General features: G+C 53.9%; 1 protein-coding gene across 7 annotated transcripts; it reads left to right on the top strand.

Annotated features, from left to right (window-relative positions):
- The first annotated feature begins 7,371 nt into the window (after nt 1–7,371).
- Nucleotides 7,372–25,689, top strand: Pear1 (platelet endothelial aggregation receptor 1). 7 transcript variants are annotated; one of them, XM_076932637.1, is made up of 25 exons: nt 7,372–7,572; nt 13,129–13,227; nt 14,171–14,231; nt 15,523–15,626; nt 16,404–16,508; nt 16,798–16,898; nt 17,520–17,612; nt 17,783–18,026; nt 18,722–18,842; nt 19,017–19,153; nt 19,238–19,450; nt 19,716–19,890; nt 19,970–20,090; nt 21,126–21,289; nt 21,396–21,498; nt 21,585–21,731; nt 21,903–22,028; nt 23,100–23,228; nt 23,334–23,462; nt 23,607–23,819; nt 23,983–24,071; nt 24,154–24,277; nt 24,423–24,497; nt 24,587–24,832; nt 25,268–25,689. In XM_076932637.1, exons 4-25 carry the CDS (start codon nt 15,532–15,534, stop codon nt 25,417–25,419), a joined length of 3,102 nt encoding a protein of 1,033 aa, XP_076788752.1. In that variant the 5' UTR covers nt 7,372–7,572; nt 13,129–13,227; nt 14,171–14,231; nt 15,523–15,531; the 3' UTR covers nt 25,420–25,689. The 7 variants fall into 7 exon arrangements, with proteins under 7 accessions (XP_076788752.1, XP_076788753.1, XP_076788755.1 ...); XM_076932638.1 differs by having other exon boundaries at nt 13,129–13,268; XM_076932636.1 differs by having other exon boundaries at nt 7,373–7,572; nt 15,465–15,626.
- The last annotated feature ends 433 nt before the right edge of the window (nt 25,690–26,122 follow it).

Raw genomic sequence — 26,122 nt, 5'->3', positions numbered from 1 at the left:
GTCAGAGTCCTAAGAGCTCAGGACCCCTGGAAGCTTTGCCTGCTCCTTCCTTCAGTACCTCTGTTCTTTGATCCCTTGTGGGTGAGGACTAGATATAGGAGATTTGGAGGCCTTGCTGGGGACACAGGGCTCTGCTCTGAGGTTTGCTTCACTGAGCAGGATTGGGCAGGGCTTGGAGGCAGATAGCAGAAGAGATCCGAAAAGCCTATGGGGCATTTCCAGTGTTGATTATGGGATATGGAAGACTCCAGAACGCTGCTGAAGGATTACTGAAGAAGCTGAGCTGAAGAGGCACAGAGTTCTGGGAAGGTGACTTGGGAGTCTTCCGGGAAAGTGGCAGAGATCTGGGGACAGCAGAGAGGAGCACCAGTCCTTCAGGCAACATGGCTTGAAGCTTTGTACAGGGGCAAGAAGGGATTGTACCCTCTGTCAGCAAGTGACCTCCCCCTCACGGATAGAGATTCAGACACTTGTCCAGAGCACCCTGGCCTACCGCATGTAGCCAGCCTAGATGAAGCATGCACATGTGAGCACACACAAACAACACTCTTCGCCATTGTTGCTGGGTCCCATTGCCATTAACAATGTCCTTGTCCCACTGTGGCCCCTGCCCCCTCTCTGTTAATTACCTCCTGGCTGTGCCAAGTCCATTAGCTGCCCTCAGTCCCAGGGGCTGAACACCAGTTGAGATGGATAGCTATAAGGAGATGGGTGGAATGGGGCCCTGGGGACTTTGGGGGGCTTGAGACAGACAGCAACCTGGGCCATAGGGTAGTATTATGTCTCCCTGTACTCTCCTGTCTCAGACAAGGGCTGCGTTGACTGGAAGAGAGGCTCTGAGAGGCTGGGGTGCTGTGGAGCACTGACCAGAGGAGCCATGCTTCCCCTCAGTTAGGAGAAGAGGAGGAAGTGATGTGGTCAACTTAGTGGGCTTCTTTGGGCTCCAGCCCTGGGACAGCTCTCTAATGAACTTGATGGTCTCAGAGCTGGCTTCTCAGGAGGCTAGAATACCTGCCAGATTCCAGGACTCCACAGACCCGCAGACAGGTCTCTAGGGCTGCTCTGGGAGGACATCCCGCTTTGCCTGTGTCCCTCAGGCTGAGCACAGGTCCTAACTGGAGACTTCACAGACCCTAGAGGTGTAAGTTACAGCTGGAGGGAGCTTGCTATATTCCTTTAGGGACCTTGGACTGGCTACCCAGCGTTGGCAGAAGCAGGGCAGTCACTGGGATCCTGGGTTCTAGCCTCCTGTCCTGCTGATGTGCTAGGCTACCCAGGTACCTCCAGCAGGGTACAAACTGGCTGCTTGCTCTGAACTTTCCAAGATAGCCTTTCTGTTTCCTCCCAGCTGTGAAAAACAGTTTTGCCAGTAGTTGGGGCAGAAGGCTCCAGCTGGGAGAGACAGATAATGAAGGCCATAGCTGCAGGAACAAACCAGTTGAGGCTAGGAAAGAGCCAGCAGCCAGGAACCCCAGGACTCAGCATGGTAGAGCCCGAGAGACAGTCTGCTTTTTTTTTTTTTTTTTTTTCTGGCCTGGAATCCAACTATGGAACATGAGCTTTGGTGGGCACCTCCCACTGGCTGAACTGCCTTCATCTCTGCTGGGTTATGTGCCCTGGCAGGTAAACTAGACTCTGAAGAGAAGCTCTGCCATTTACCAGTGCTGTCACTCATCATTCTGTACCTTGGTGTCTTCTGCAAAATGGGAATAGATACTAATAGCAGATTATGGGATGCTGGGAGGCTGCCATGCACCACCATGCACAGCTGAGACATACTGTTCTTATGTTTGTGTTCAATCCTCCCCATTTTCCTTCTCTCTTCCTTCCTCTCTCTAGCCAGTTGCAGGCCTTCTGTACCCAGCTAGGCTTTAGGATGGCAATCTATCCCATCCTGAGTATGAGCAGGTATCCTGGGGACTGCAGTGCTTGAGGAGAGATTCTTTGACTCCAGACCCAACTTTTCTCCTCTTCCTGAGGTTGCTTCAGAGTGGAATGTGTGAAGTGTGGAGGGGCTCTGGGACTGGGGCTCTAAAGTCCCCCTGTTGTTACAGGGAGGGCAGGGCTGAGCCACACACTCTGTCTCCTTAGCTCCATCCCTCAAACTCTCAGGGTCTCCCTGCAGTCTTGCCTCTCCTGACTTATCTGTTTGGGTAGCCTAGGAGACAGAATAGGAACCTTGGTAGCCTGTGGCAGGTGTTTCTGGGTTATGGACCCTTACCGACTCGGTCAGGTCTCTGATAGTTAATAGCAAGACATGGAAACTGTACTTCTAAGACTTTGCTCTTTCCCTATAGCCTGATGTTCCAAGTGTCAGGAAGCTCTTCTCGCAGTCTACCCCTGTGCCTCTCACTTGGATTTGAAGGGGTTACTCAGCTCCAGGCCTGCCCACTGCAGGTCTCAGCTGCCCGGGGCCTGTGGTCAGGGCTAATGCAAGTGAGAAGGAGAGGACAAGAGGGATAAAATTATTAGCGTCTTCATCTTTGAGGGATATTGATTGCTGGGTCTCCAGGCCCATTTGGTCTTATAATGGGGTACATGGAGGTGTTGGGAGGGGCACAGAAAGATCCCACAGAGCCCCTGCCCCTTCTTCTGGAATGGCAGCCACACAAGGTCTGGTCATCAGCGGCCACAAGAAACACGGTTTGTGAGTGAGAGTCCTGAGGAGATGAGGGATGGAAAAGCTGAGGGGGCTCAGGTCCTGGCGCCCGACACTGGACTATTTTATGCACATGTGAGAAAGAATGTGAGCACACCCATAGATGCTGGACAGATGGGTGGGGGGAGAAGGGGATCCCCAGCCTGTCTGAAGCCCTCACCTGCCCCCAGAGCTATTAAGCAGACTATTCCCACATGACAGGAAGTTTGACCTTGTGTGTCCAGTTTCCTGTTTGCATGGGATGTCCTATGAGTTGGCTGGTGCAGTCTTGTTTCTCCACCTGGAGCTTTGCACATTCCTGTCTTCACCTTGAGATGGATGTGGGGCACAGGGGCCTAAGTGTTACGTCCACCTTCTCCAGGCAGCCCCCACCCCTGAAAATGTCTGCTCAAGGCTGAGAGAGGGAGTTATGTAGGGCCAGGGTGGGATGGTGGGCACAGAAGCAAACTTTCCCTTCCTCCCTGAGAAGGCCTTGATGCTCCCAGTGCTCAGGGACTCAGAAGCTCACGTCTCAGCCCCAGAGGAGCTGGCTTCCCCTCTTCTGTGGTGGGAGAGGAGGTAATTAACGAGGGGAGGCTGGACAGTGAATGTTCAGGGCTAATGTTGGTATTAATCAGAAGCTGGTCCCCAGTCCCCAGGAGAGATCAGGTTCAGCTGGGCCAATGTGTGTGTGCATGTGCGTATGCACGTGCGCTCACACACATACATGTGTGTTCATATGTGTATATGTGTGGTGTGTGTGGTGTGGGGCAGCAGGAACTCTCGACTCTTTCCTCAGCTTCCTGTTCTCTTCACAGTGCCTCCACTTAGCTCTCCCGCCCCTACACCTTGTCACGATTTTCCTGAAATTCCCTCCTGGTGTATCCTTGAGCTTCCTGTTGAGGAAGCGGCAGATCTTTCCTTGAGTCCAACTCTGTCTTTAGATGTAGGTGGAGGTGAAACAGGCTAACCCTCCTTCCATGGCCCCTCAGCAGCCCCTCCTTCAGACAGGCACATTAGGTGACTCCCAGGCTGCCTGTCCAGCTAATTGCCTTTCAGCCTTCCCCTCGTCATGAGGCTGCCCCCCCCCACAAGCTCCATTAGCCCCCCTTCCCTTGATAGCCCCTAAATCAGCCCCAATTATTCATGCAGGGGGTGTGCCGAGCTGAGCTGTGATTACAGCTAGAGCTGAGGGCTGAGATGAGGGTCTGAGTGCTAGGCAAGCTGGCAGGAGGTAGAAGCAGAGCCAGGACAGGAGGGGCTGGACCCCATGAGCATGTGCAGAGCAGTGACCATCTTGGGGACAGAAACCTGGAAGTCTAAAGTGTGCACGGGGTGGGGGGCAGACTGAAAAGTGGACATTTAGGGGTCCTAGTGTGTGGACCTGAGGAGGATGAGGGGAATCAACTGGCATTCTTCTGCAAGGGCCAAGCTTAACCTGCCCAGCCTCAGCTATAGCCATGCGTTCATGAGGAATTGGCTGGAAAAGAGACTGAGCAAGCAGCATCCATCCTTCCACATCCTTCCTGAGCCCCACCTTCTGCTCCTTGTAAGGCCAGGCTGGTCAGTGCCTACTGGGCAAGCTGGACACCCCAGGTCCTCTTCTCTGTTCTTGTGTTTGCTGTCACCATTCTGGGCCTCTGGGAACGCAGAGCTGTGTACTAGGAAGGTTGATGTTCATCCCTGGGAGCCGAGCTGAGAACGAGAGGGCCTGGTCTCCACACATAGCATCCTCTCTGAGCTTGGTCAGGGAGCCTCCTCTGAGAGCAACCTTCTTGAAAGGCTCTAGGACTTCTTGTAAGACCATTCCCACTGAGGGTGGGGACGAGGCTTCCAGCCCTGGCTCCTCAGCAGCTTCCCTGAGCCCCTGTGGATCAGCAGAGCAGCCTCTTCCCCAGGTTCCCAGGTTTCTCTTCTCCCTACAGCCTGTCAACACGGCAATATGCCTTGTGTAGGATCATGTCCTGCCTCTGGTCAAGCTATTCCAATGGCTTCTCATTCCACACAGAGCAAATCCAATAGCTTTACTGTGACCTAAGAGGTTCCTGCAAGATTTGGCTCTGACACCCCTGCCTTTATCCACCATCACTACCTGCATTACATACCATAAGCTTCTCTGTGTAAGGGGTTATTTTTTTTTGTGTGTGTACATGAATGAGTGTGTGCTAGTGTCAGTGTGAGTGTATATATGTTTTATATAATGTATATGTAATGAATTTTATATAACCAATTAGATAGTACATAATGAATTTTATATAATTATTTTCTTATGAATATATTACATATATTCACTTATATAATGAATTTTAGTCATTTTCACTCCCTAGTCCCCTCCCTCATCTCCCTTCAGTCCCTCTTGACTGTCATGTCTTCCTGTTCACAGCCCACTGCATTTAGTTAATTATTTGCCTGAGTGTGGGTGGGAAGTTACTCAGTGTGGCAAGGGTAGCTTATCAATGTCTACACCACCGATAATGACACTCCTCCTTCAGTAAGCGTTCATTGTCCACTATCCCCTAAGGAGGAGTGGGGCCCCAGGAAATGCTGAGTTCATGTGTGTAGCAGCATTCTGTGTCCAGAAGACATTTTTTGCCGTAGATTCTTTCTGCTCTCCATCTGCGGTGGTCCCTCAGCCTTACAGGGGATGTTTGTCCTGGTTGGACCAACATGTCACCATCACTAATTCTCTGCACTTAGGCTGGTTATGTGTTTCTGTGCTCACCCCTGCCTGTTGTTGTACGAAGCTTTCCTGGGTCATTCTCTGGGAATCCTGGATGTAATCCTGGCCAGTGTTCATCTTCTTGGACAATATTAAATAAAACTTGCTTTAATTGGTAGACAGGAGGAGGAGGAGGAGGAGGAGGAGGAGGAGGAGGAGGAGGAGGAGGAGGAGGAGGAGGAAGAGGAAGAGGAGGAAGAGAAAAAGGAGGAGGAGAAAGAGGAGGAAGAGAAGGAGGAGGCAGCAGTTTCTCTAATGAAGGCTGGAGAAATCACTAATATTGTAAATGTGGGTATTTAGAAGGCAATCTGATTGTGACTGTTTACCAAAACAGTAGAAGAAACTTCATCTTTGGGGCCCAAGTGTTAAACTTTCTTAGCAGGAACGGGATGTGGGCTGTAGGGCAAAATGCAGTCCCAGAAAAAGAGCACGGAGCAGAATATCTGAGCACAAGTGGAGCCACCCGCATGTCTCACTTCCTCTCTGCATCTCATTTTCCCTCACTGGTCACTTAAATGAGAAGGATCAGGTAATTTCCAAGGCTTCAAACATGATAGAACTCAGGTCATATGCTGCCTGACCTTGAGCTGTGCATTGGGTTTTACTGCCCCCTGCTGGACATTTAGTGGTACCAAAGTTCAACTTAGTGTTTCCTGCCTGGAAACATTGTTGCCATTCACTGCACCTGTGCTCAGCACAGTTTACCATCAGAACGACTGTTAAACAGCATTGCCTGTCTCTCAGCTGGATTATAAAGTTAGTAATTATTACATATTAGTATTATACACAATATTGGTAAATACTATACACTTAGAACCACAATGCTCAAGAATCAGTAACTGTCAGGAACATTCAGGAACAGCAATCCTGTTCAGTGCTGTCACCTGCTGTAGTAGAGAACACCCAGTGGCCCAGAAACTTTATGGTGAAGGAAAGAAGATGGGCATACCTGGGTACATACTCTATGATGACGTTTACACAGAAATTCTAGGAAAAAAAAAAAAAAAAAACTACAGAAAGTAAACCAAAACTTTCAAGGTATTTGGGTTAGGGGTGAGAATGGAATCTGGGTCATTATTGTAGCCTAGAGTTGGTAAACTGGGGGAGATGGACGTTTAAAATATTATATTTATGTTTCAGGGGAGGCAATTATGTGTTATGCCATGGTGTAGACGACAAGTTTTCGAGTTGATTCTCACCTTCCACCGTGTGGGTCCCTGGGATCAAACTCAGGTCCTCAGGTTTGGTGGCAAGTAAGGTTACTCCTCCCCACTCCCCTAACCCCTCCTTCAACCATCTCTTCATCCCCAGAGAGGGACATTTGAAACCACACTTTTATTGGGGTGAACGCATTTATCTAAACCAACGAAACACCATGCTAAACAGAATAATAAGTTAGATGCGGAAGGCCGAAGGCTGAGCTGAGGCATAGCCTGACTTCACGATGGTTAGCTGGGCCGGGAGATGCGGACTGACTTTCAGTTTGTGATGAGGAGAAAGCTCTGGAAATTGATAGCACCAAAGGTTTCGTACATGTGAAGTACTTAACGCCACCGAACTGTATTCTTAACGTTTGTTGAAAGGATGAATTTTATATTGTGTATATTCTGCCACGATAAAGTTTTGAAACAATATTCATCAAACCAAGTGGGCTTATTTTTATTATGTCAATCACTCTTTAAGTAAAGGTGTCCCTGCTGCTTAGAATTCAACCTAGGGCCTGCAGCATAACCCGCACCCCCCCCCCCCCAGGTCCAAGTTGTCTTTGTCCTGAGCCCTGACTGTGGTAGGTCGCTGAGTGCTTGGGAGCAAGCTGATGGACATCCGCTCAGCTCTTGCTCTGGCCTCTTTATGTAGCAGCTTCGTGCTTCGACCCACGCAAAGGTCACAGTGATCTGACCGTGCAGACAGGGTGCTCTTCCCCTACACGCCGCCAGGGGGCGCCGCCGGGCAGGAAAGAGAGGCGTCGGGTGGACCGCGACGCCGGGAGCCCGGGCTGGTCCGGAGCCTGTCAGGTTGGGCGGCTCTCCCCGTCCACTTCTCAGACAGGCGTGCGGAGGGCTGACCCCACCCGGCCGGGCTCCTGCCTCCCCGCGCGGACTTCCTGCCTGGGCGCGGGCGGAGGCCCACCCCCTTCCTGCCCGCGCAGCCGGCTCCGTCGGCCAGCGGGACCCGTCGGTGCACACGCCAAGCCGAACTGCGAGCTCCGAGGCAGGTGAGTGACCCACCCTGGGCTCTGGAGCCCGAGACCGCTCGGCTGAAACCTGCGGAGCGGAAAACGAGTTGGGGGGGGGGGGGGTGGGGGCGTACTGTGTGTGTGTGTCGCGGTCCGCGGTCCGTCTAAGTGGAAAGAGAGAAGAGAAGGGAGAAAGGAGAGAGGGGAAAGAGGTAAGTAGAGAGAGCCGCCTAAGTGAAGAGAGCAGAGAAGGGAGAGAGGGAGACCCATCTAAGTAGAAAAGAAAGCTGCGTAGCTCTAAGGATAAGACCTAGGACGGGACCAGGACTGGCCTGGGAGACTGTTCTCTTTGCCCACGGGAAGGCAGCCTACAAGTCTCCTGGATTCCAGTGTGCCGTTTGCTAGTTGTAGAACCTTGGTGATTACTGAAGCCCTGAAAAGTAACCCTAAATCTTGTCTTCCCTCCGTCCCCCAGTTTCTTCTTTCTGAAGGGACTAACAAAACGCAGTTGCCTGTCTGTCTTCCCCTGTGACTGAGGGAAAGTATGTCTGCCGGAGAAAGACCCTGTTTAGTGTTCATACTGCTACTCCTCTATCCCTGCCCAGGGAAGGGATTGGACTTGCACGTCCTTTCCCATCTTGTAGGAGAGAGGTCAGCTACAGGCACCTATAGTCTCTGAGGTTTTCTATTTTTGTGTGTTTGTTTTTGTTTTTCCTGGATGATGTGGGCCTATAGCTGGGCAGATGGTGTGAGCCCCCGAGCCCAAGCTCCATTCAGTAAGGCCTCCCTCAACTTGCATCCCTATTTCCACCCTCTAGCCATGGACTTGTAACTCCCTGTTTTGGACTTTTAGTAGAGTCTGCAGCCTCAGCTGGGGACAGTGACCTCTGGTCCCACGAGATTGGAACAGCATGTCCTGGTCGAGGTTCCCAGGCTCAGCCAGGCCTCAGCTCTCAGCAGGGCCGGATAAGGGGTCAGTTCTCAACCCCTGCCTCTGCTAGGCCTAGGGGGTTGGAGGCTGTTCTCCAAACCGAACTCCACCCCATAGTACACTGCCCTACCTGTGTCTCTGTGTGCAGGGGTGAGGAGGGTGTGGACTGGCCTCCCACCCGCCAGCCTACCCTTTGCTGCTCGTCCAAAGCCAGCCTCCTTATCCCTGCCACCTCCCTTGCTTGCCTTTTTCTTCTCAGCGAAGGGTGAAGTGGGAGGGTTGGCTTTTGCTTCTCCACTCCACTCCAACATGCCCTATCAGATGGTCCCAGAAGAGGAAACGTTCCCCAGGCAGCCTGCTCCATCAGCGAGAAACCTAGAGAAAGATAGTTGCCACAGCCACTGTATGGGGCTCTACAGCCCCTCGGCTTCTCTGAGGAAACTCCAGCTTGGCACAGGATGGTGACTCCTGGTACCTGCCCTGTGGTGGTGGAAGCTAGCAGAAAGGCCGGAGGGGGGAGGATGGACGGACATAAACACAGATGCAGGCCAGTGCAGACACACAGACTTGGCAAAACAAGGCCTGGGGAGAGAGCTGTGGATATAGAGCTTGAGAACAAAGATCCCAGGTGGAGGAGAAGCCATAGGGGTGGAAGGAAGGGTTCCCAGAGTCTGCACTGAGGCCTGGTCTGGACCCCTGCTGTGCTCCAGTAGCTTATATGAAGAATGGCAAATTATCCACCTAGGGCAAAATACTTACCTATTCGTACAATAGCTTAGAGGAGGAAAAGGCTAGCCCTCACTGGGTTTCCCTCATGTTACACACCTGCTCATAGCCTGAGAGAAGCAGCCTGTAAGCAGGACCCTGAGTGTGGGCACCTCTCTCTTCCTGTGGTTGCATCTGGGATTCAGTCCCTGTGTTGGAAGGATTTACAGACTGTGATGGGTGGGCATTTCCCAGAGGTCCAGGATGAGGATTCACATCTGGTCCACACCTCCTACCTGCTATATGGCTCAGAGCCTTGCATGTCTGTATTCTGTACAGACCTCTGTAAGAACTAACCCCTTATCCCACTCACCACCTGGGAACGTGGAGGCCGATCCTAAAGAGTTCCTGACCGAGGGCAGCATGGCAGATGGAAAGCCATCTTTCAGTATGTGTTTAGTCTTTCTGCATTTCTCCTTTTTTTTTTTTTTCTTTTATATTTATTTTTTTTATGTATGTGAGTACACTGTAGCTGGCTTCAGACACACCAGAAGAGAGCATCAGATCCCATTACAGATGGTTGTGAGCCACCATGTGGTTGCTGGGAATTGAACTCAGGACCTCTGGAAGAGCAGTCAGTGCTCTTAACCACTGAGCCATCCCTTCAGCCCTTGCTTTCTTTTTACCAGTCTCACTGCACTGTGTTTGGGCTTTAGGAGGCCTGATGGGGAGCAGAAGGAAGGTCACACACAGTGCTCTGTTCTCAGTTCAGGGTGCCCACTCAACCCTGCCACACAACTGCTGTGGGTGCTGCCTGGTGCCGGGCACTCAGGTATGTGGTGAAGGGCCTTGCCCAAGGCAAGTCTGACATGGTGGCAGACAGTTGTTGCTAAGCATTATGGGCCAGCTAGGGTAAGCTCAGTGGTAGAGTACTTGCCAAGCAGGCTTAAGGTCCAGGGCTCCACTCCCAGCACCACCAAGCAAACCTAGACCAGCGAGAAAGCCCAGTGTGGCCCAGGGATGGTCTGGGAGGAAACCTTGGTCTACACTAGTAGTGATGAGTGTTGCACAGGATGAGACAGAACACACAGAAGGCTGTCCCTCAGCCCCTCCCTAGACAGCAGTGTTCTGCTCTCAGCCCTGGAGTGGCCTAGGTTAGCTCTGCTCATTCTCAGAGGAGGAACATGGGTACTGACTTTGACTGGATCACGTCCCTGTGTCAGGTGGTGGTGGGGAAGCGCACCACTTAGAGCCAGGGAAAATAGCCAGAGCTCCTCTGAGCCATGGGGGCCTGTGACTTTTTAAGCCTAGAGGGCAGAGAGGGAAGGTGAGGCTTGAGTTCTGGGGAGCTTCTTGGTTAAGTCTGGTCTCAAAGGTTGGGAGGAACTGGACATTCTGAAGAGGCTTGAGCAGAGGCAGCTGCACAGTGAGAGGGGTGTGGGGACTTTGGCTTTAGTGAGTGTCACAGGGCTAGATGCTTGGTATAACTGGCCTTTCCTGCAATGAGGGTCCACAGAAGGTAGTAGAAGCAGGCAGTAGCCAGAGCAGAACTGTACTACGTGAGAAAAAAAAAAATTTTTTTTTGAGACAGTAGCTCACTTTCTGTAATGTAGCCCAGGCTGTCCTGGAATAAATTATCCTATCTCAGCCTCCTGAATGTTGGGATTAAAAATATGTCACCTTGCTTGCCAGAATTGTACTTTCTGAAGGTAATCTCTGGGTGGTGGTAAGAAAGGCAGGCTAGTGGGGTAGCTACTCTCCAGGCTTGTCCTAGTCTGGTGGCCAGACACAGCCCCTGGGCAACACATTTTACAAAGACCCTCCTGCCTGCTTTGTGAAAAGGGCCACCTCACCCCAGGTGGCAGTTAGGGCTGGAGCTGGGGCGGAGACTGGCTTAGATTGTGAGTCAGAATCCCTGCTGGTTCTCTATTTCCTGATGAGTAAACAAGGCCTATGGTAGACCCTCTGGCCTCCGTTTCCTGAGCCAGCAGCAGGCCAGCCTCTCACCCCTGCTCGGCTTCTGCTGCCCTGGCCTCTAGTCTGCTTCTCTCCGGCTTCCGGCCCCTCCATCCGGCAGACATGCCTGGCGTGCCGAAGCCTGGCTTGGCTGGGTGTAGGAGGGGCCCATGTTTGAGTGTGCTCATAGAGATTCTGGTATGAGGTGCCACTGGGCCATCCAGGCTAGCTCTTCTGTGGGGAGAATGTGGGGGTCTGGGCTGGGGTCTCATTCCTGGCTGGGAAGGACTGTGTGAGCCCGTTTCAATGGTAAAGGCAGCTCAGGAAAGGGCAAAGAGAGACAGAAACTAAAAAGCTCACCTCAGACCCGAGCTAAGCTGTACATCTGTGTGTGTTCATACGTCCACCCCTCGTTAGGAGGCAGAGGACATTGTGTGGGGAACATGCAGCTCAGCTGTATGTGACAACCTTCACGGGATGGAAGGCTTACTGACCAGATAGATCATCGGTGAAGGGGAAAAGTCGGAGGTGCCAGGTGTAAACAGTCCCAGGAGGCTGATACGGGGATGGAGGCTCAGAGGGTTCAAGTGACATGACCAAAGACACACAGCTTGTGACAGGGACAGGACTAGATACTCTGGATGGAGTTGGTACCGCAGGCGAGGGAGGACAGAATTCACAGATCCTGCTCAGTGATTGGCTCTAGGGTGAAGATGCACCTGGCATGCAGCCCACCATTCTGGGGATCAGGTTCTGGCTTCTCCCGCCTCCACTTAGTTTCTCCCCCGTCAGCACTTTCAACTCTGTTTATTCCCGGATCATCATGGGGGTTCTTCAGGGAGAGAGGGGGTGGGGGTGGGGGGACAACAACTCCAGTTTTTCCTGGAATGAATGCCAGGGATTGCAGGAGGTCCTGTGGATGTTGGATACAGCCAATGTGAATGGAGCAGTACGTGTTACAGATTGGCACCACATTTAATCTGCACAGTAGCCTTGTGGTGGAGTATGCTACCATTCTCTGGAGCTGGAGAAAAAGGGCCAGAGTGCAATGGTTATCCGATGCTACACCACTCCTGGGTGGGGTGGGGGTGGGGCCTGGAAATAAGCGGCAGAAGTGCCCGAGTCTTCTTTCCATCTTTCCCATTGCTGGTTGCTGGGTAAGAACTGTCTAGCATGTACCAGCTCCCAGAGGCCCTAGACTCACATCCTTCTCCCAGAGGCTGGGGTGCAGTCAGGGCAGACGGGGCTCCTGGAAAGGGAACAGATCAGGGCCCTGTGGGACTTGGAGGCTGAGAGGCAGGAATGTAGCTTGCAGCCTTGCAGGCAGGAAATGGAGCCGGGCCTGGCTGAGAGCCCAGCAATTTGCATGTGGAGGTGGGAGAGAAAAGTTGTTGGTTTTGACCCGCCTTCTGTGCGGTTCCCACGCCTCTGATCGTGTTCTGAGGCAGCCTCTCTTTCTCTTGTCCAGTCTCTGGCCAGCTCCCCGCTCCTGTAACTAAGGCTGTAAAGATACAAGCCCCGGGGTTCCTAGTCCCCCTCCAGAAGTAGAACTACTGGGAGGTCTCTGCTGCTGCTGAGTCCCCTTCCAACACCATGGCTATGGGCCTTGGGCAGCAGGCTCAAACGTGTACCCGGCCTGCTTCCTTACTTGTGGACTGGATAGTTGAGCACCTTCTGAGAGGGCTGAGCTAGTCACTCAATCCCTGCCGGACCCGTCCCAGAATAATACAGGGTCACATTTTGACTGGTTGTGAGGGAAAGCCCTTTGGGGTTTGCATCAAACCAGAAGCTTGGTGGGAGATGGGAGTCGGGTAGAAGAGGCCCAAGAGGGGTCAAGGGACAGGTGTCAGGGGCCCCAGACCCGCAGGGGGAAGCCAGCTTGGGAGGCTTTGGGGTCCTCGTCAGGCCTGTGCTTATTTTTCAGGCTGGGAATGGTCAGGTAAAGTCCTCTGCTCTTTGCTAGGGCTCCCTTTCTATCTCCCCTTCCTATTGTCCACCCACAGGTCTCTGCTGACCCCATCTTGGCTTCTAGCCCTGGACAGAGCAGCTGAAGACTCCTCCGCAGGGCAGCCCCACCCTGAAGGCCATTGGAAGGAGGGAAGGTAGCCTTTCTCCAGTCAGCTACCCTCTTAGCAGAGCTGCAGTTAGTAATAGCCCTTGTTTTGTGCGGGGGTGGGGTGGGGTGGGGGGTGGGGGTGGGGGTGGGGGTGGGGGTGGGGGCATCCTAAGCACCCAGCAGGAACTATTTTCTCTGGCAGCTTAAGGGGGAGATTGGTAACACTTGCTGATGCTTCTGGCCGGGGTGGGGTGGGGTAAGGGCAGGTGAAACTTTGAAGACTACATAGCCTCAGCTCCAGCCACCTCCACCTTACCTCAGTCTTCTTCCTGCTATGGGCCCCACCCACCACCACGCTGTGGACCCTGGGAACAGACAGGACAGGGGCAGCTCACTGCCCCGCCCCGCCCCCCATGGGTGACTCCATAGATGAGGCTGCATCCCGACTGGAGCCCAGGAATTTGCAAGAACGGACAATGGGAAAGATCAGAGTAGGGCAGACGAAGTGTACAGAGCTCTGGGTTCCTTCCATGGCCCTGGCTGTGAAACACCCCTGTGGGAGTTTGGGGAGTAGCTAGAACCAGTTAGAGTCAACCCTGCTGGTGGCCAGTGAGTAGGGTAAGATTGGAGGAGACAGTTTGGGAACCTTGAGGAAGGAACTGACTTGGTAGCAGTAGGGACAGTGTCTGGTTATACACTCGCTGTGTTAGGTTGTGTGTCCTCTGACTATGGTGTGGCTCCCTGGACACAGGGCTCAGCATTGCTCCCTTGACCCCCGTTTCCGAAGGTCACAGTGTCAGCCCAGTAGCCAAGCCGGCCAAATGAGACCCCTTCACACTGGTGCAAAGTGCTGTGGGGGTGGAACACCACAGAGACATTCACTGTGTGGACCTGGCTGGCCTCACACTCAGATATCCGCCTGCCTGTCTCCTGAATACTGAGTCTACAGGCTTGTGCCACCACCACCCAGCTGAGTTTCCCCTTTTTAGCACCTAGTTCCTGAGGACTGGGACATCATCTGGCTTCCCAGGCCCATGCTGGCCATCACTGGTGAGTCACTTGGTTGAGTGAGAGAAACCTAGAGTCAGCCGGGTGCAGTGGCTCTGGTCAGTGAGGGAATTGGAAAGGGTCACTCTGGGAGGCAGTGACATAGGGTGAAGAGGGCCATTCAAGTGTTGGGGTTAAAGGTGGGGCTGGACCACAGCAGGGAGTTGGGGTTCAGTTAGGGAGTCTATGTTAATCTGAGAAGGCGCCCTATCTGAGCTGAGAGAATTATGATCTGCCAGAATATGTGGGTGGGTGGGGGTTGGGGTGGGGCTGCAGCAAGCATTCCAGAGATACTCAGGGGTGTAAGGGGCCAGTGACTGCGACCTCTCAGAAAAATTACAAGCAGATGGTGGGCATCTCTGGAGGGTTGAGCAGGGAGCCTGGTCAAGTTTAAGAAACTCCAAACAGAAAACAGGAACACAGAGGCAGAGGGGTGGCCTCTAGCCCTCAGCCTTTCAGGAGCCTTGGCATTCAGAGAAAAACTCATCACATCCAAGGCCATGACTCTCTTCCCACCCTCTGGGTGAGGCCGAGGTGTGGAGCTGGTGAGGGGCCAGTTTCCTAGAGCCACATGGAAACTGCCCCCTTGGGGCGCACCAGTGACTGTGCGGCCACCCAGCTGCAGCCCCACATATGCCGTCCCCCAGAGCAGGAACCTCCTGTGCTTCGTCAGTAGCTTTGGCTCTTGCCTGGCTACATACAGCAATGGAAGCTTGCTCTCAGGGGCATCCGATACTGAACTGTCCATTGGAAAGTTCTCTTGAACTGAGCCCAAGTTGGCTTCCCTCAGGACCTCCTTCATTGGTCCCAGCTTCACACTGTGGTGTCCTGGATATTTGCTAGGCTAGAGGGTGCTCGGGGGACAAGAGAAGTTGATGTGTAGTGTTAGGAGACTCTTAAGAGAGATGAGCGTGTTCTCTCTCTCTCTCTCTCTCTCTCTCTCTCTGTGTGTGTGTGTGTTGGTGGGAGATGGAGTTGTCAGGGACCAGACAGAAAAGGAAGATGGCACTCAAGCCAGGCCTGAGGCACAGAAAGAACTCTAGGAATAATGAGAGCTGGGGTCAGTGTGTTAGCAAACTGAGCTGAGACCTGGAGACACAGAAGTGCGCTAGGAGCACCGTTCTGGGGAAGCTGGAGCACCGTTCTGGGGAAGCTGGAGCCCTGCTACATGGACCAGAGTACTAGGGAGGCAGTGGGCTGGTCTCTCCAGCATGTGTCCTGCTTGAATCTTTGCAGATATGTCCTTCCGGCTGCCATCTGCAGCGCTGCTCTGTTGCCGTGTGCCCTATTGCAGGCCTCTGCAATGCCACTTCGCCCCTTCCTCCTCCTGGCCGTAGGCCTGCGTCTGGCTGGAACACTCAGCTCCAGTGATCCCAATGTCTGTACCTTTTGGGAAAGGTGAGAAGAGTCCAAGCTTATCCCACAGGGGTGGCTCCTAGGGATCTTTTTCTGGTCTCTTTGCATCCTCTGTGGTGTTTGACCTTTCCCACTGCTGCCCTTCTCTCATCTCTGTCCTGTCTCTGACACCAGTTGCTCCCTGTCTTTGTCCCTGGGTTCCTGTGGGAGGGAGCCATTCATTGTAGATGAAGCAGAGGGGCTGGCTGCGGAAGGTAGGGACAGGACGGGAACACAGGGCTGTGGGCAGAAGCTAGCCAAAAGTGCTTTAATCCATCGCTACTAGATAGGTCCAAACAAGTTCAATCTTTCTTTCTTTCTTTTTTTTTGTTTTTGTTTTTGTTTTTTTGTTTTTTTGTTTGTTTGTTTTTTTTGAGACAGGGTTTCTCTGTGTAGCCCTGGCTGTCCTGGAACTCACTCTGTAGACCAGGCTGGCCTCAAACTCAGAAATCTGCCTGCCTCTGCCTCCCAAGTGCTGGGATTAAAGGCGTGCGCCACCACCGCCCGGCAAGTTCAATCTTTCTACATTTGGAGGGATACATGCATGCATGTTCGTGCGTGTGTATAAGGCTTTGGCCCGTAGGATGAGAAATAGCTCTGGGAGGCGGAGTCCTAGAACATTGCAGTTCTAGAAGTATCTACAGGTAGGGAGCAGGAGGAGGAAGCCCAAATACTGGGGTACTGATTCTCTACAGGTGAAACCTGGCTTTGGCTTTCTGCTCTGCCTTGCCATCTCCAGTCTCAGGCTGTCCTTGCCCCTGACCTGTTCTCATCCCATAGCTTCACTACGACCACTAAGGAGTCCCACCTGCGGCCCTTCAGCCTGCTCCCAGCTGAGTCCTGCGACAGGCCCTGGGAGGACCCCCACACCTGTGCTCAGCCTACGTGAGTGCTTTATCCTTCTGTGGGCCAGGAGCTGGTTAAGCCCCAGCCTCTCTGACAACATTGGGTGCTCAGAGGGCATTCTGACCTTAGGCATTCACCTGTCCCCATGGGCACCTGTGTGGCCTGTGAAGGTGTGTCTGGTTCATCATACACTGTGTGGCTGATGTGGGGCAGAGAGGGAATGCTTAACCTCTGACCTCCTCTTGTGCCTCACTGAGGTGTGAGGAGTATATAGGGCAGCCAGGGCCTCAGCTAGAAGCACTGATGGCCATGTCCTGGGCCGCTGCAGGGTTGTCTACCGGACTGTGTACCGTCAGGTGGTAAAGATGGACTCCCGTCCACGCCTGCAGTGCTGTGGGGGTTACTATGAGAGCCGTGGAGCCTGTGTCCGTGAGTCCCGAGTTGGGCCGGGGTAGGAATGGAATGGGAGGGGCCCAGCCATCTGAATTTTTCCCTGACCTAGTGATAGGTGCCTTGGTGGGATGCTACTATCTGCTCCTTCAATTCCCCTTTGGCCAGTAGCTATAGCTGGGGTTGGGGTGACAGGGCTGAAGAGGGGCTGGCAGTGGAGGCTGGGCTTGCTATTACCCAGTCTCTTGTTCCCTAGCATACTGTGAGTCTATCTTCGGATGGACTGTCCTGACCTCTGACCTTTCATTTAGCTCTGACTGGTCACCAATCCCCGCAGGCTCAGCTTCCCAGCCTGACTCAACCCTCACCTCAGCTCCTGCCCTTTCTGACCATATCGCTATCCAGCTACCATTTGAGAATCCCCACCCCCTATTTCCCCGACAAGATGTTTAGAAATGTTCACAGAAAGGAGTCAGGCAGTCTGGACCCCTGGGGTCCTACCCAGTCTAACCCTGAGTTGCTCCCCAAGTTTTCATCCCAGACAGAGCCGGCGCTTGCGAAGCTGCAGGACCGGGTACGGGAGGAAGTGGCTCTGGCTTCATAGATTAAAGATGGGAAGGTAGGTGGAGGTGTGTTCTCATTCATCTTGTCTCTGAGCAGCGCTCTGTGCCCAGGAGTGTGTCCATGGTCGCTGTGTGGCCCCTAATCAGTGCCAGTGCGCACCAGGCTGGCGGGGCGACGACTGCTCCAGTGGTAAGTTGCTAGTGACTCCAGGGTGGTTTTTATGGGAGTCCATTGCTGCTAGCTGCCTTTTCTGGAGATGTGGTAGAGGAGATGGCTGGGTGGGCTGTGGGTCTGGGCCTACCAGGAAGCTGGGAAGGGTCTAAGTCCCTGGTGACTCCCTTCCATTTTCTGTTCCACAGAGTGTGCCCCAGGAATGTGGGGACCACAGTGTGACAAGCTCTGCCACTGTGGCAACAGCAGCTCTTGTGACCCCAAGAGTGGGGTGTGTTTTTGCCCCTCTGGCCTGCAGCCCCCCAACTGCCTTCAGCCCTGCCCTGCTGGCCACTATGGTCCTGCCTGCCAGTTTGGTTGCCATTGCCATGGGGCATCCTGTGACCCCCAGGATGGAGCCTGCTTCTGCCCCCCAGGGAGAACAGGACCCAGGTGTGTGATGAGGCCACAGACATAGGACCATACATGAGAGACTGAAATCTCAGTTCAGCTCTGCTGGGTACCATCCAAGCAGCCTTGAACAGCCATCAATTCTTTGTGAACGATTCCCTAGGCTAGCTGCCACTATCATAGCATTAGAAAAGTGTGTGTGTGTGTGTGTGCGTGCGTGCGTGCGTGCGAGAGAGAGAGAGAGAGAGAGAGAGAGAGAGAGAGACAGAGAGATAGACAGAGAGACAGAGAGACAGACACAGACAGAGACAGACACACAGACAGACAGACAGACAGACAGACAGACACACACACACACACACACACACACACACACACACACACACACACGGGGTGGGGTGGAGAGAAGGAATGCCATCAAGTGAGGCTGAGCTGCAGACCTAGGCAGAATCCAGGCCGTGCAGAGAGGGCTGGGTTGAGTTCTCCAGGGTGGAGGAGCTGTCTAGGAGCAGGAATCAAGAGGGGACCACCTGAGCAGAGGAGATGCATAGGGTCCTGCGTGCTGGAGGAGCAGACCTGTCATACACCCTTGCTTTCCCCACCTGCTGATGCTGGGGTGTCCTTGACAGTTACCTGTCCCAGAAACCCCTTCTGTGCAGGGGGCAACCTTGGGGAGCAAAGAGGGCCCCCTGAAGTTTCTTCCTCCTGACCCTCTGACCTCACCCCCTATTCCACAGCTGTAATGTGCCCTGTTCACAGGGCACTGATGGCTTCTTCTGCCCCAGAACCTATCCTTGCCAAAATGGAGGTGTTCCTCAGGGCTCCCAGGGCTCCTGCAGCTGCCCACCGGGCTGGATGGTATGAAGGGTGGGAGCCTGTGTGCATGGGGTTGGGATTCCCAAGAGAATTCTGAGGGTGGCTGTGGGCAGGGCTCTGAGCCAGTGCTTTCATGGGATGGGCACTCGGGACCCTGGAGAGGTCTGAGTGGTCATGAGAAGGGGATTAAGTGACTTTTCATCCCCTTCCCCCTAGGGTGTCATCTGTTCCCTACCATGCCCAGAGGGTTTCCATGGACCGAACTGTACTCACGAATGTCACTGCCACAACGGTGGCCTCTGTGACAGGTTTACTGGGCAGTGCCACTGTGCTCCTGGCTATATCGGGGATCGGTGAGTGTGTGGCCCCAGGGAGCTGGAGTGGACCAGGAGGTGGTGGAGTCCAGTTTCTACAACTGTACATAACCCGGGACCCAGGTGCCGTGAAGAGTGCCCTGTGGGCCGCTTCGGTCAAGATTGTGCTGAGACTTGTGACTGCGCTCCTGGTGCCCGTTGCTTTCCTGCCAATGGCGCCTGTCTGTGCGAACATGGCTTCACAGGCGATCGCTGCGTTGAGCGCCTCTGTCCAGACGGCCGCTATGGTCTGAGCTGCCAGGAGCCCTGCACCTGCGACCCAGAACACAGTCTCAGGTGGGCTGTGGGAGACATGGTCATGGGAGACCGGTGTTTGGTCTGGAGCCCCCAGAAAAAAATTAGGGTATAGCTAAGAGGGGCACCGATGTCACAGAAGGATTGAGGAGGGGTCTGGGAAAGAGGCAGAGGCGGCTTGGACAGCCCTCCTTATCCAAGCCTGGCTCTCTTGATCTCACTGAACCCCTGGCTCACTATTCGGGCTCAGCGGAGACCCCCCCCCCCAGTTTGGTTTAGACTCCCATGTCCCTTTCTGCACCCACAGCTGCCACCCGATGCACGGCGAGTGCTCCTGTCAGCCAGGTTGGGCCGGCCTCCACTGCAACGAGAGCTGCCCTCAGGACACGCACGGCCCCGGCTGCCAGGAGCACTGCCTTTGTCTGCACGGCGGGGTCTGCCTGGCCGACAGCGGCCTCTGCCGGTGCGCACCCGGCTACACGGTGAGGCTGTGCCCCACAGCGGGAGAGGAGTTGGGTGGGTAGACTCCGAGCTGCCCCTCACTCTGCTTTGGGCTTTCAGGGACCTCACTGTGCTAACCTATGTCCACCCGACACTTACGGGATCAATTGCTCCTCCCGCTGCTCCTGCGAAAATGCCATTGCCTGCTCTCCCATCGACGGCACGTGCATCTGCAAGGAAGGTAATGGACTAGGGAGTGGCAGACCCGGTGCAGCGCTGAGGGCAAGGGTCGGGGGTCGGGGCGAGGAGAGCACCCATAGGGCTGTGCTTATTAGAGATGGCCCTGTGGGAACGGATCCGGGCTAGTTTCTGCTTGAATATGCCTCGTTTCTTGACTTCTCTCATCCGTCCCTGACTTGGCTCCCCCCACCGCACTTCTCCCTTTCTGGATTTTTGTTTTGTTTTGAGACAGAGTCCTGCTATATAGCCCAGGATAGACTCAAAGTCTGAGCACCCATTGTATTTCAGCCCTTTGGGGGTGCTGGGATCACACTTGTTGTTTGTTTTTTGAACTGTTTATGTATACAAGTACATTGTAGCTGTCTTCCTGCACACCAGGAGAGGGCATCAGATCCCATTACAGATGGTTGTGAGCCACCATGTGGGTGCTGGGAATTGAACTCAGAACCTCTGGAAGAGCAGTCGGTGCTCTTAACTGCTGAGCCATCTCTCCAGCCTCCAGAACATCTTTCTTTAGCTACAAACATCATACTTGTCCCTAAAAGGTGTAGGCCAGAAGTCTCTGTGGTGAGCATCTCTCACCCTCAGTTCTACGGAAACATATCATGCCAGTGCCAGGGAGGACTTCCAAGGTCTGACCCTATGGCATGTTGGTAGCCCATAAGCTGAGTTCAGATCCAGTGGTAGCAGACTTAACCAAGCCTCAAGTCTTCAGCCCATTTCTTCCCATTATCCTACAGATGACTGGTGGGGCCACCACGATGAGCTTGGGTTTGTTGCTCGTCCATTCTGTAGGAGAGACAGGGGAGGCCCAGGTGGGATGGAGGACACAGGATGCTCAAGTGGGCTGGCAGAGGTGGCCAGGTGGGGTAAAAGCCGTACGAGGCCGAGGCAATTGAGCATTGCATCAGTGGCAATCTTTGAATTCAGCTGCTGCGTGTTCAGCATCTAGAGTTTGTGCGCTTTTCTCATGCCCAGTTCACAGCATGAAGCGGGCACACTCAGCACCCAGCATGTACCTGCTTACCTTTTCCAGGTTGGCAGCGTGGTAACTGCTCTGTGCCCTGTCCCCCTGGCACCTGGGGCTTCAGTTGTAATGCCAGTTGCCAGTGTGCTCATGAGGGAGTCTGCAGCCCCCAAACTGGAGCCTGTACTTGCACCGCTGGGTGGCACGGAGCTCACTGCCAGCTTCCCTGCCCCGTAAGTGATCACAGGCCCGCCTGCCTGGGGGAGGAGAGGGGAGGGGAGGGGAGGGCAAGCACCCCTCAGCTGACTAGCCTACTCTCCCCTCCTTTTGCTCTCCAAGAAGGGACAGTTTGGTGAAGGTTGTGCCAGTGTCTGTGACTGTGACCACTCTGATGGCTGTGACCCTGTTCATGGACAGTGCCGATGTCAGGCTGGCTGGATGGGTGAGCATTCTGGGCTGTCTAGGCCCCAGGTCTCCTGTGGAGTTGTACTCCATGGAAGATGAACCCTGCCTGGTTGTCTCCTACAGGCCCACGCTGCCACTTGCCTTGCCCAGAGGGCTTTTGGGGATCCAACTGCAGCAATACCTGTACCTGCAAAAATGGTGGTACTTGTGTACCTGAGAATGGCAACTGTGTGTGTGCACCAGGGTTCCGAGGCCCCTCCTGCCAGAGGCGTGAGGCTCACTATACCCCAGCCCCTCCTGTTAGCAGTTCAGATTTGGGAGTCCCCTTCCATCCCATGGGTTGGCCCCTGACTCCCATCTCCAAGATAGTTATTCCAGTGGGAAGGGGGCAGGGCAGCAGTGGTCAAGAGCCCCCCAGTCACCATGCATCCCTTTCCTCAGCCTGCCCATCCGGTCGCTATGGCAAACGCTGTGTGTCCTGCAAGTGCAACAACCATTCTTCCTGCCACCCATCGGATGGGACCTGCTCCTGCCTGGCAGGCTGGACAGGCCCAGACTGCTCTGAGTGTACGTAGCAGCTTGTGGGAGGCAGTGTGCCCGCTGCCTGGGTGGGTGCACTCTGGCTCCTCTCCTGGCCCTGGCCAGAGAGCCTCCCTCCTTCAGTTATCTGTAACAGGGAAGAGCCTGCTGTCACCCTCAGGCTGGGTACCCGTGTTAGTGGGAAGATGCACCAGTGAGCAAGTCAGAGGGGAAGACTGTCTTCCCTTCAGCATGGGAAGAGCAGGGTGCTTATGGAATAGCAAAACCCCAAAAGTTCCCTCTTGAAGATATTTTCTCTTCCTTTTTAAAAATTAATATTTATCATATTCTTTGGAAATTTCATACACATATACTATGTGACTTGATCCAATCCCTTTCCCTCACTGCCCCCCCCCGTATGACTTCCTCTCACCCACATGTCTACTCGCTTTCATAACCTACTGAGTCCACACCTGTGTGGGTGTGGGGCTGTGACCTGGAATGTGGATCTTCTTCCTCCCTGCCATGGTTGCCGTCTGTCTTGGGTTATCTTTATTATGTGTTATCTCCCACATAACTCTATGATAAAGAAGTGGCTGGCCTTAGGCAGCAGGTGAAGCATGCTTTGAAGGGAGCAGGAAGCTGCTGCCCAGAGAGAGCTAACTGCACTTTCAAGAGGCAATGCATAAAGGAAGAGATCTTGTTGACAGGTGTTTTTGGATTTTTGCACAGAACTCAGCAGCATCTACTCTTGGGTTATTTGCTGGGATCCCACACAGAGATAATGCCTTAGGCCAGATGTAGTAAACATGCCTGTAATCCCAGCACCCAGGCAAGAGGCAGATGATAGAAAACAGGAAAAAACAAGGCAGCGCTAAGGCCTCCGGGGGCAGCTGGGAAGCCTCTGGTTCCTTAGCACTGGGTATATTATTTTGTTAGAGAGTCAAGTGCAGATGTCAAGTGGGTAGTGGGTCAGCCAGCTGGAGATGAACATTTGGGTCATCAGCGTGAAAATGTCCCTTGGAGCCTTCGTAATCCCCAAGAGGTAGCCAGGCTGAAGACTTCAGAGATACTAAGGGTATGGCCAGGCCTTGTCTGACAGCTCCTTGTCTCCTGTAGCATGTCCCCCGGGCCACTGGGGACTCAAATGTTCCCAAACCTGCCAGTGTCATCATGGTGGAACCTGCCACCCACAGGATGGGAGCTGTGTCTGCATGCCAGGCTGGACTGGACCCAACTGCTTGGAAGGTACCAGTAGCACACTGGCTCTCCGATCCACTGAAGCCCTTATCTGCGAGAAGACTGCAGCTTGCTGGGTCCATGACCCATACCTGCCCTCTTGGCTGTCTTTAGGTTGCCCACCGAGAATGTTTGGTGTCAACTGCTCCCAGTCATGCCAGTGTGATCCTGGAGAGATGTGCCACCCAGAGACTGGGGCTTGTGTCTGTCCCCCAGGACACAGTGGTGAGCACTGCAAAATGGGTGAGTTCTTAGCCCCCTTGACCCTCGTTTTCTCCTAGGCTCTTGGACCCAGGGCCCTCCTACTGTCTCTATCTTCCTTAAAATGCACTCAAGTTCACGAGCAGAACACAGGTGCCTGTCTCAGTGCCCACTGTCATCTCACAGGAAGCCAGGAGTCCTTCACCCTTATGCCCACCTCTCCTGTGACCCATAACTCACTGGGCGCAGTGATCGGCATTGCAGTGCTAGGGACCCTTGTGGTGGCCCTGATAGCACTGTTCATTGGCTACCGCCACTGGCAAAAGGGCAAGGAACACGAGCACTTGGCAGTGGCTTACAGCACTGGGCGACTGGATGGCTCTGATTACGTCATGCCAGGTGAGCTGGTGTAGGGGCTTAAGTGACTGATGGGCAGTGGGGGACTGCTGAATATGCACCCCGCCATGGGATGTGGGGTAGAAGAGTGGAGGAAACAGGGAGGGCAAACTGCTGTTGCCCTGGCTTCCTGTCTGAGCTACCTGGCACCCTGTATGTCCTGCAGATGTCTCTCCGAGCTATAGTCACTACTACTCCAACCCCAGTTACCACACCCTGTCTCAGTGTTCTCCTAACCCCCCACCCCCTAACAAGGTCAGTACCTCGAGGAGGCATGCTCTGTGGGTGGGATGTGTCTCTTGGGAAAGCCTCACCCTTGCTTGTGGTCCCCCTACAGGTTCCAGGCAGTCAGCTCTTTGTCAGCTCCCAGGCACCTGAACGGCCAAGCAGAGCCCATGGACGTGAGAACCACGCCACACTGCCTGCTGACTGGAAGCACCGACGGGAGCCCCATGACAGAGGTAGGTGCCTGGAGGCCAAGGCTGAGGTGAATGTGAGCAGCCTCACCTGCTGGATCAAATTGGTGGGGTAGGGGTGGGGGGAGAGCCTGCTTCCAGAGGCTGCTTGGGAAGGCCATGGGTCTGACTTCTACTTACCTTTCCTCAGGCACCAGCCACCTGGACCGAAGCTATAGCTGTAGCTATAGCCACAGGAACGGCTCTGGACCATTCTGTCATAAAGGTATAAGTACAGAGACAGGGAGGGAAAGGAAGCTGGGTCAAGGAGCCAGGGCCTCCAAGGAGCCTGATTTTTTCTTCCTTGATCCTCAGGTCCCGTCTCTGAAGATGGACTAGGGGCAAGCGTTATGTCCCTGAGCACTGAGAACCCCTATGCTACCATCCGAGACCTGCCCGGCCTGCCTGGGGAACCCCGAGAGAGCAGCTATGTGGAGATGAAAGGCCCTCCATCAGTGTCTACTCCCAGGCAGCATCTTCATCTCCGGGACAGGCAACAGCGGCAACTGCAGCCACAGAGAGACAGCGGCACCTATGAGCAGCCCAGTCCCTTGAGCCATAGTGAGCCCTCCGTGTCCCCAGCAGGGCTACAGGGCGCTGGAACATGAGAAGTAGGAAGGGAGAAGGGGAGGAGAGAGAAGCAAACAGTGGTATGATATGGCAAGGCCAAGGCCTTTCGGTGGTTTGGTCTCAAAGCAGCCATGATATTGGGAGAATTGCCCTTCTTCTTTGAGTCTTCCTCCTCTGGAGGCTGAGTATTGAGATGGTGCTTGAACAGCACCAGAGAGAGAGAAATAGCACCCAGAAAAGTAGCGACTGAGTTGGGAGTCAGAGGTGGACAGGTGGGGTAGGGCCTTGCTCAGTCATACATCCAGATGTCTGGCCCAGTCAACCCACATGCATTGCCGTCCACTTCTCTATGGGTGGGAAGAGGCTACAGTAGGAGGAGTCAGGGGAGGTTGAGGAGTCACCTCATCCTGTCCTCTCTGTCTTCAGATGAAGAGTCTGTGGGTTCTGTGCCCCCTCTTCCTCCGGGCCTGCCTCCCGGTCACTATGACTCGCCCAAGAACAGTCACATCCCTGGACACTATGACTTGCCTCCAGTACGACATCCTCCATCACCTCCATCCCGGCGCCAGGACCGCTGAGGAGCCAGCATAGTATAGGAGAAGACCTGCGTACCCTGCCAGGAGCAGGGACTGGACCAGCAGGCCACGAACAGACGCACTTGGTGAAGTGAACAGAGACTGATAGCGGCTCTCTGCTTCCACCCAGGGAGACACTAGTTGGCAAAGTGTCTAACCCCCCCTTTCTAACCCTTTTCCAACTGTTCCTCAAGTCCCCCAGGCCCTGTGGACATAAGCTGGTGGGCAGAATGTTGTTGTACAAGTCTGATTTTAGATTGATTTTTTTTTAAATCTGTGTTGGGTACCTTTTCTGTGTGTGTGCCCAGGCAGGCTGTGTGTGTCTCTAGTTGGTTTTAGAGGATGCCAGGTACAGGTTCTGCCTTCTGTACTTCCCAGATCAACTAGCAGTCGGCTTCCTTTAACTTAGCTAGTTAAAGCTCTAACACAGGCCCTAACTACCTGTTCATCCTCCACTCGGTAATCCTCCATGTCTTTGCTCAGAGGTTTGCTCCCCACCTCTGGTGTTTGTCTTTCTGGTACACTGTGGACGATGTACAGTCAAACTTTCCACGCCTCCATGGCTCTGCAGCTTACCTCTCCTGTCTGGCTTCACTCTTTCCCAGAATGAAGGCTGTCTGGCACCCTTCTTCCCATCCCAGTAATTGACAGATCTCTGTCCAGCCTTCCTTAGTGACCTGTTGAGTCCTGCTGTCCTTCACATATT

The sequence above is a fragment of the Arvicanthis niloticus genome, chromosome 4, assembly GCF_011762505.2.
Source record: "Arvicanthis niloticus isolate mArvNil1 chromosome 4, mArvNil1.pat.X, whole genome shotgun sequence".
Lineage (NCBI taxonomy): Eukaryota > Metazoa > Chordata > Mammalia > Rodentia > Muridae > Arvicanthis > Arvicanthis niloticus.
The sequence above is the reverse complement of the archived record's forward strand: the minus strand, read 5'-3'. Positions and strand labels throughout refer to the sequence as shown.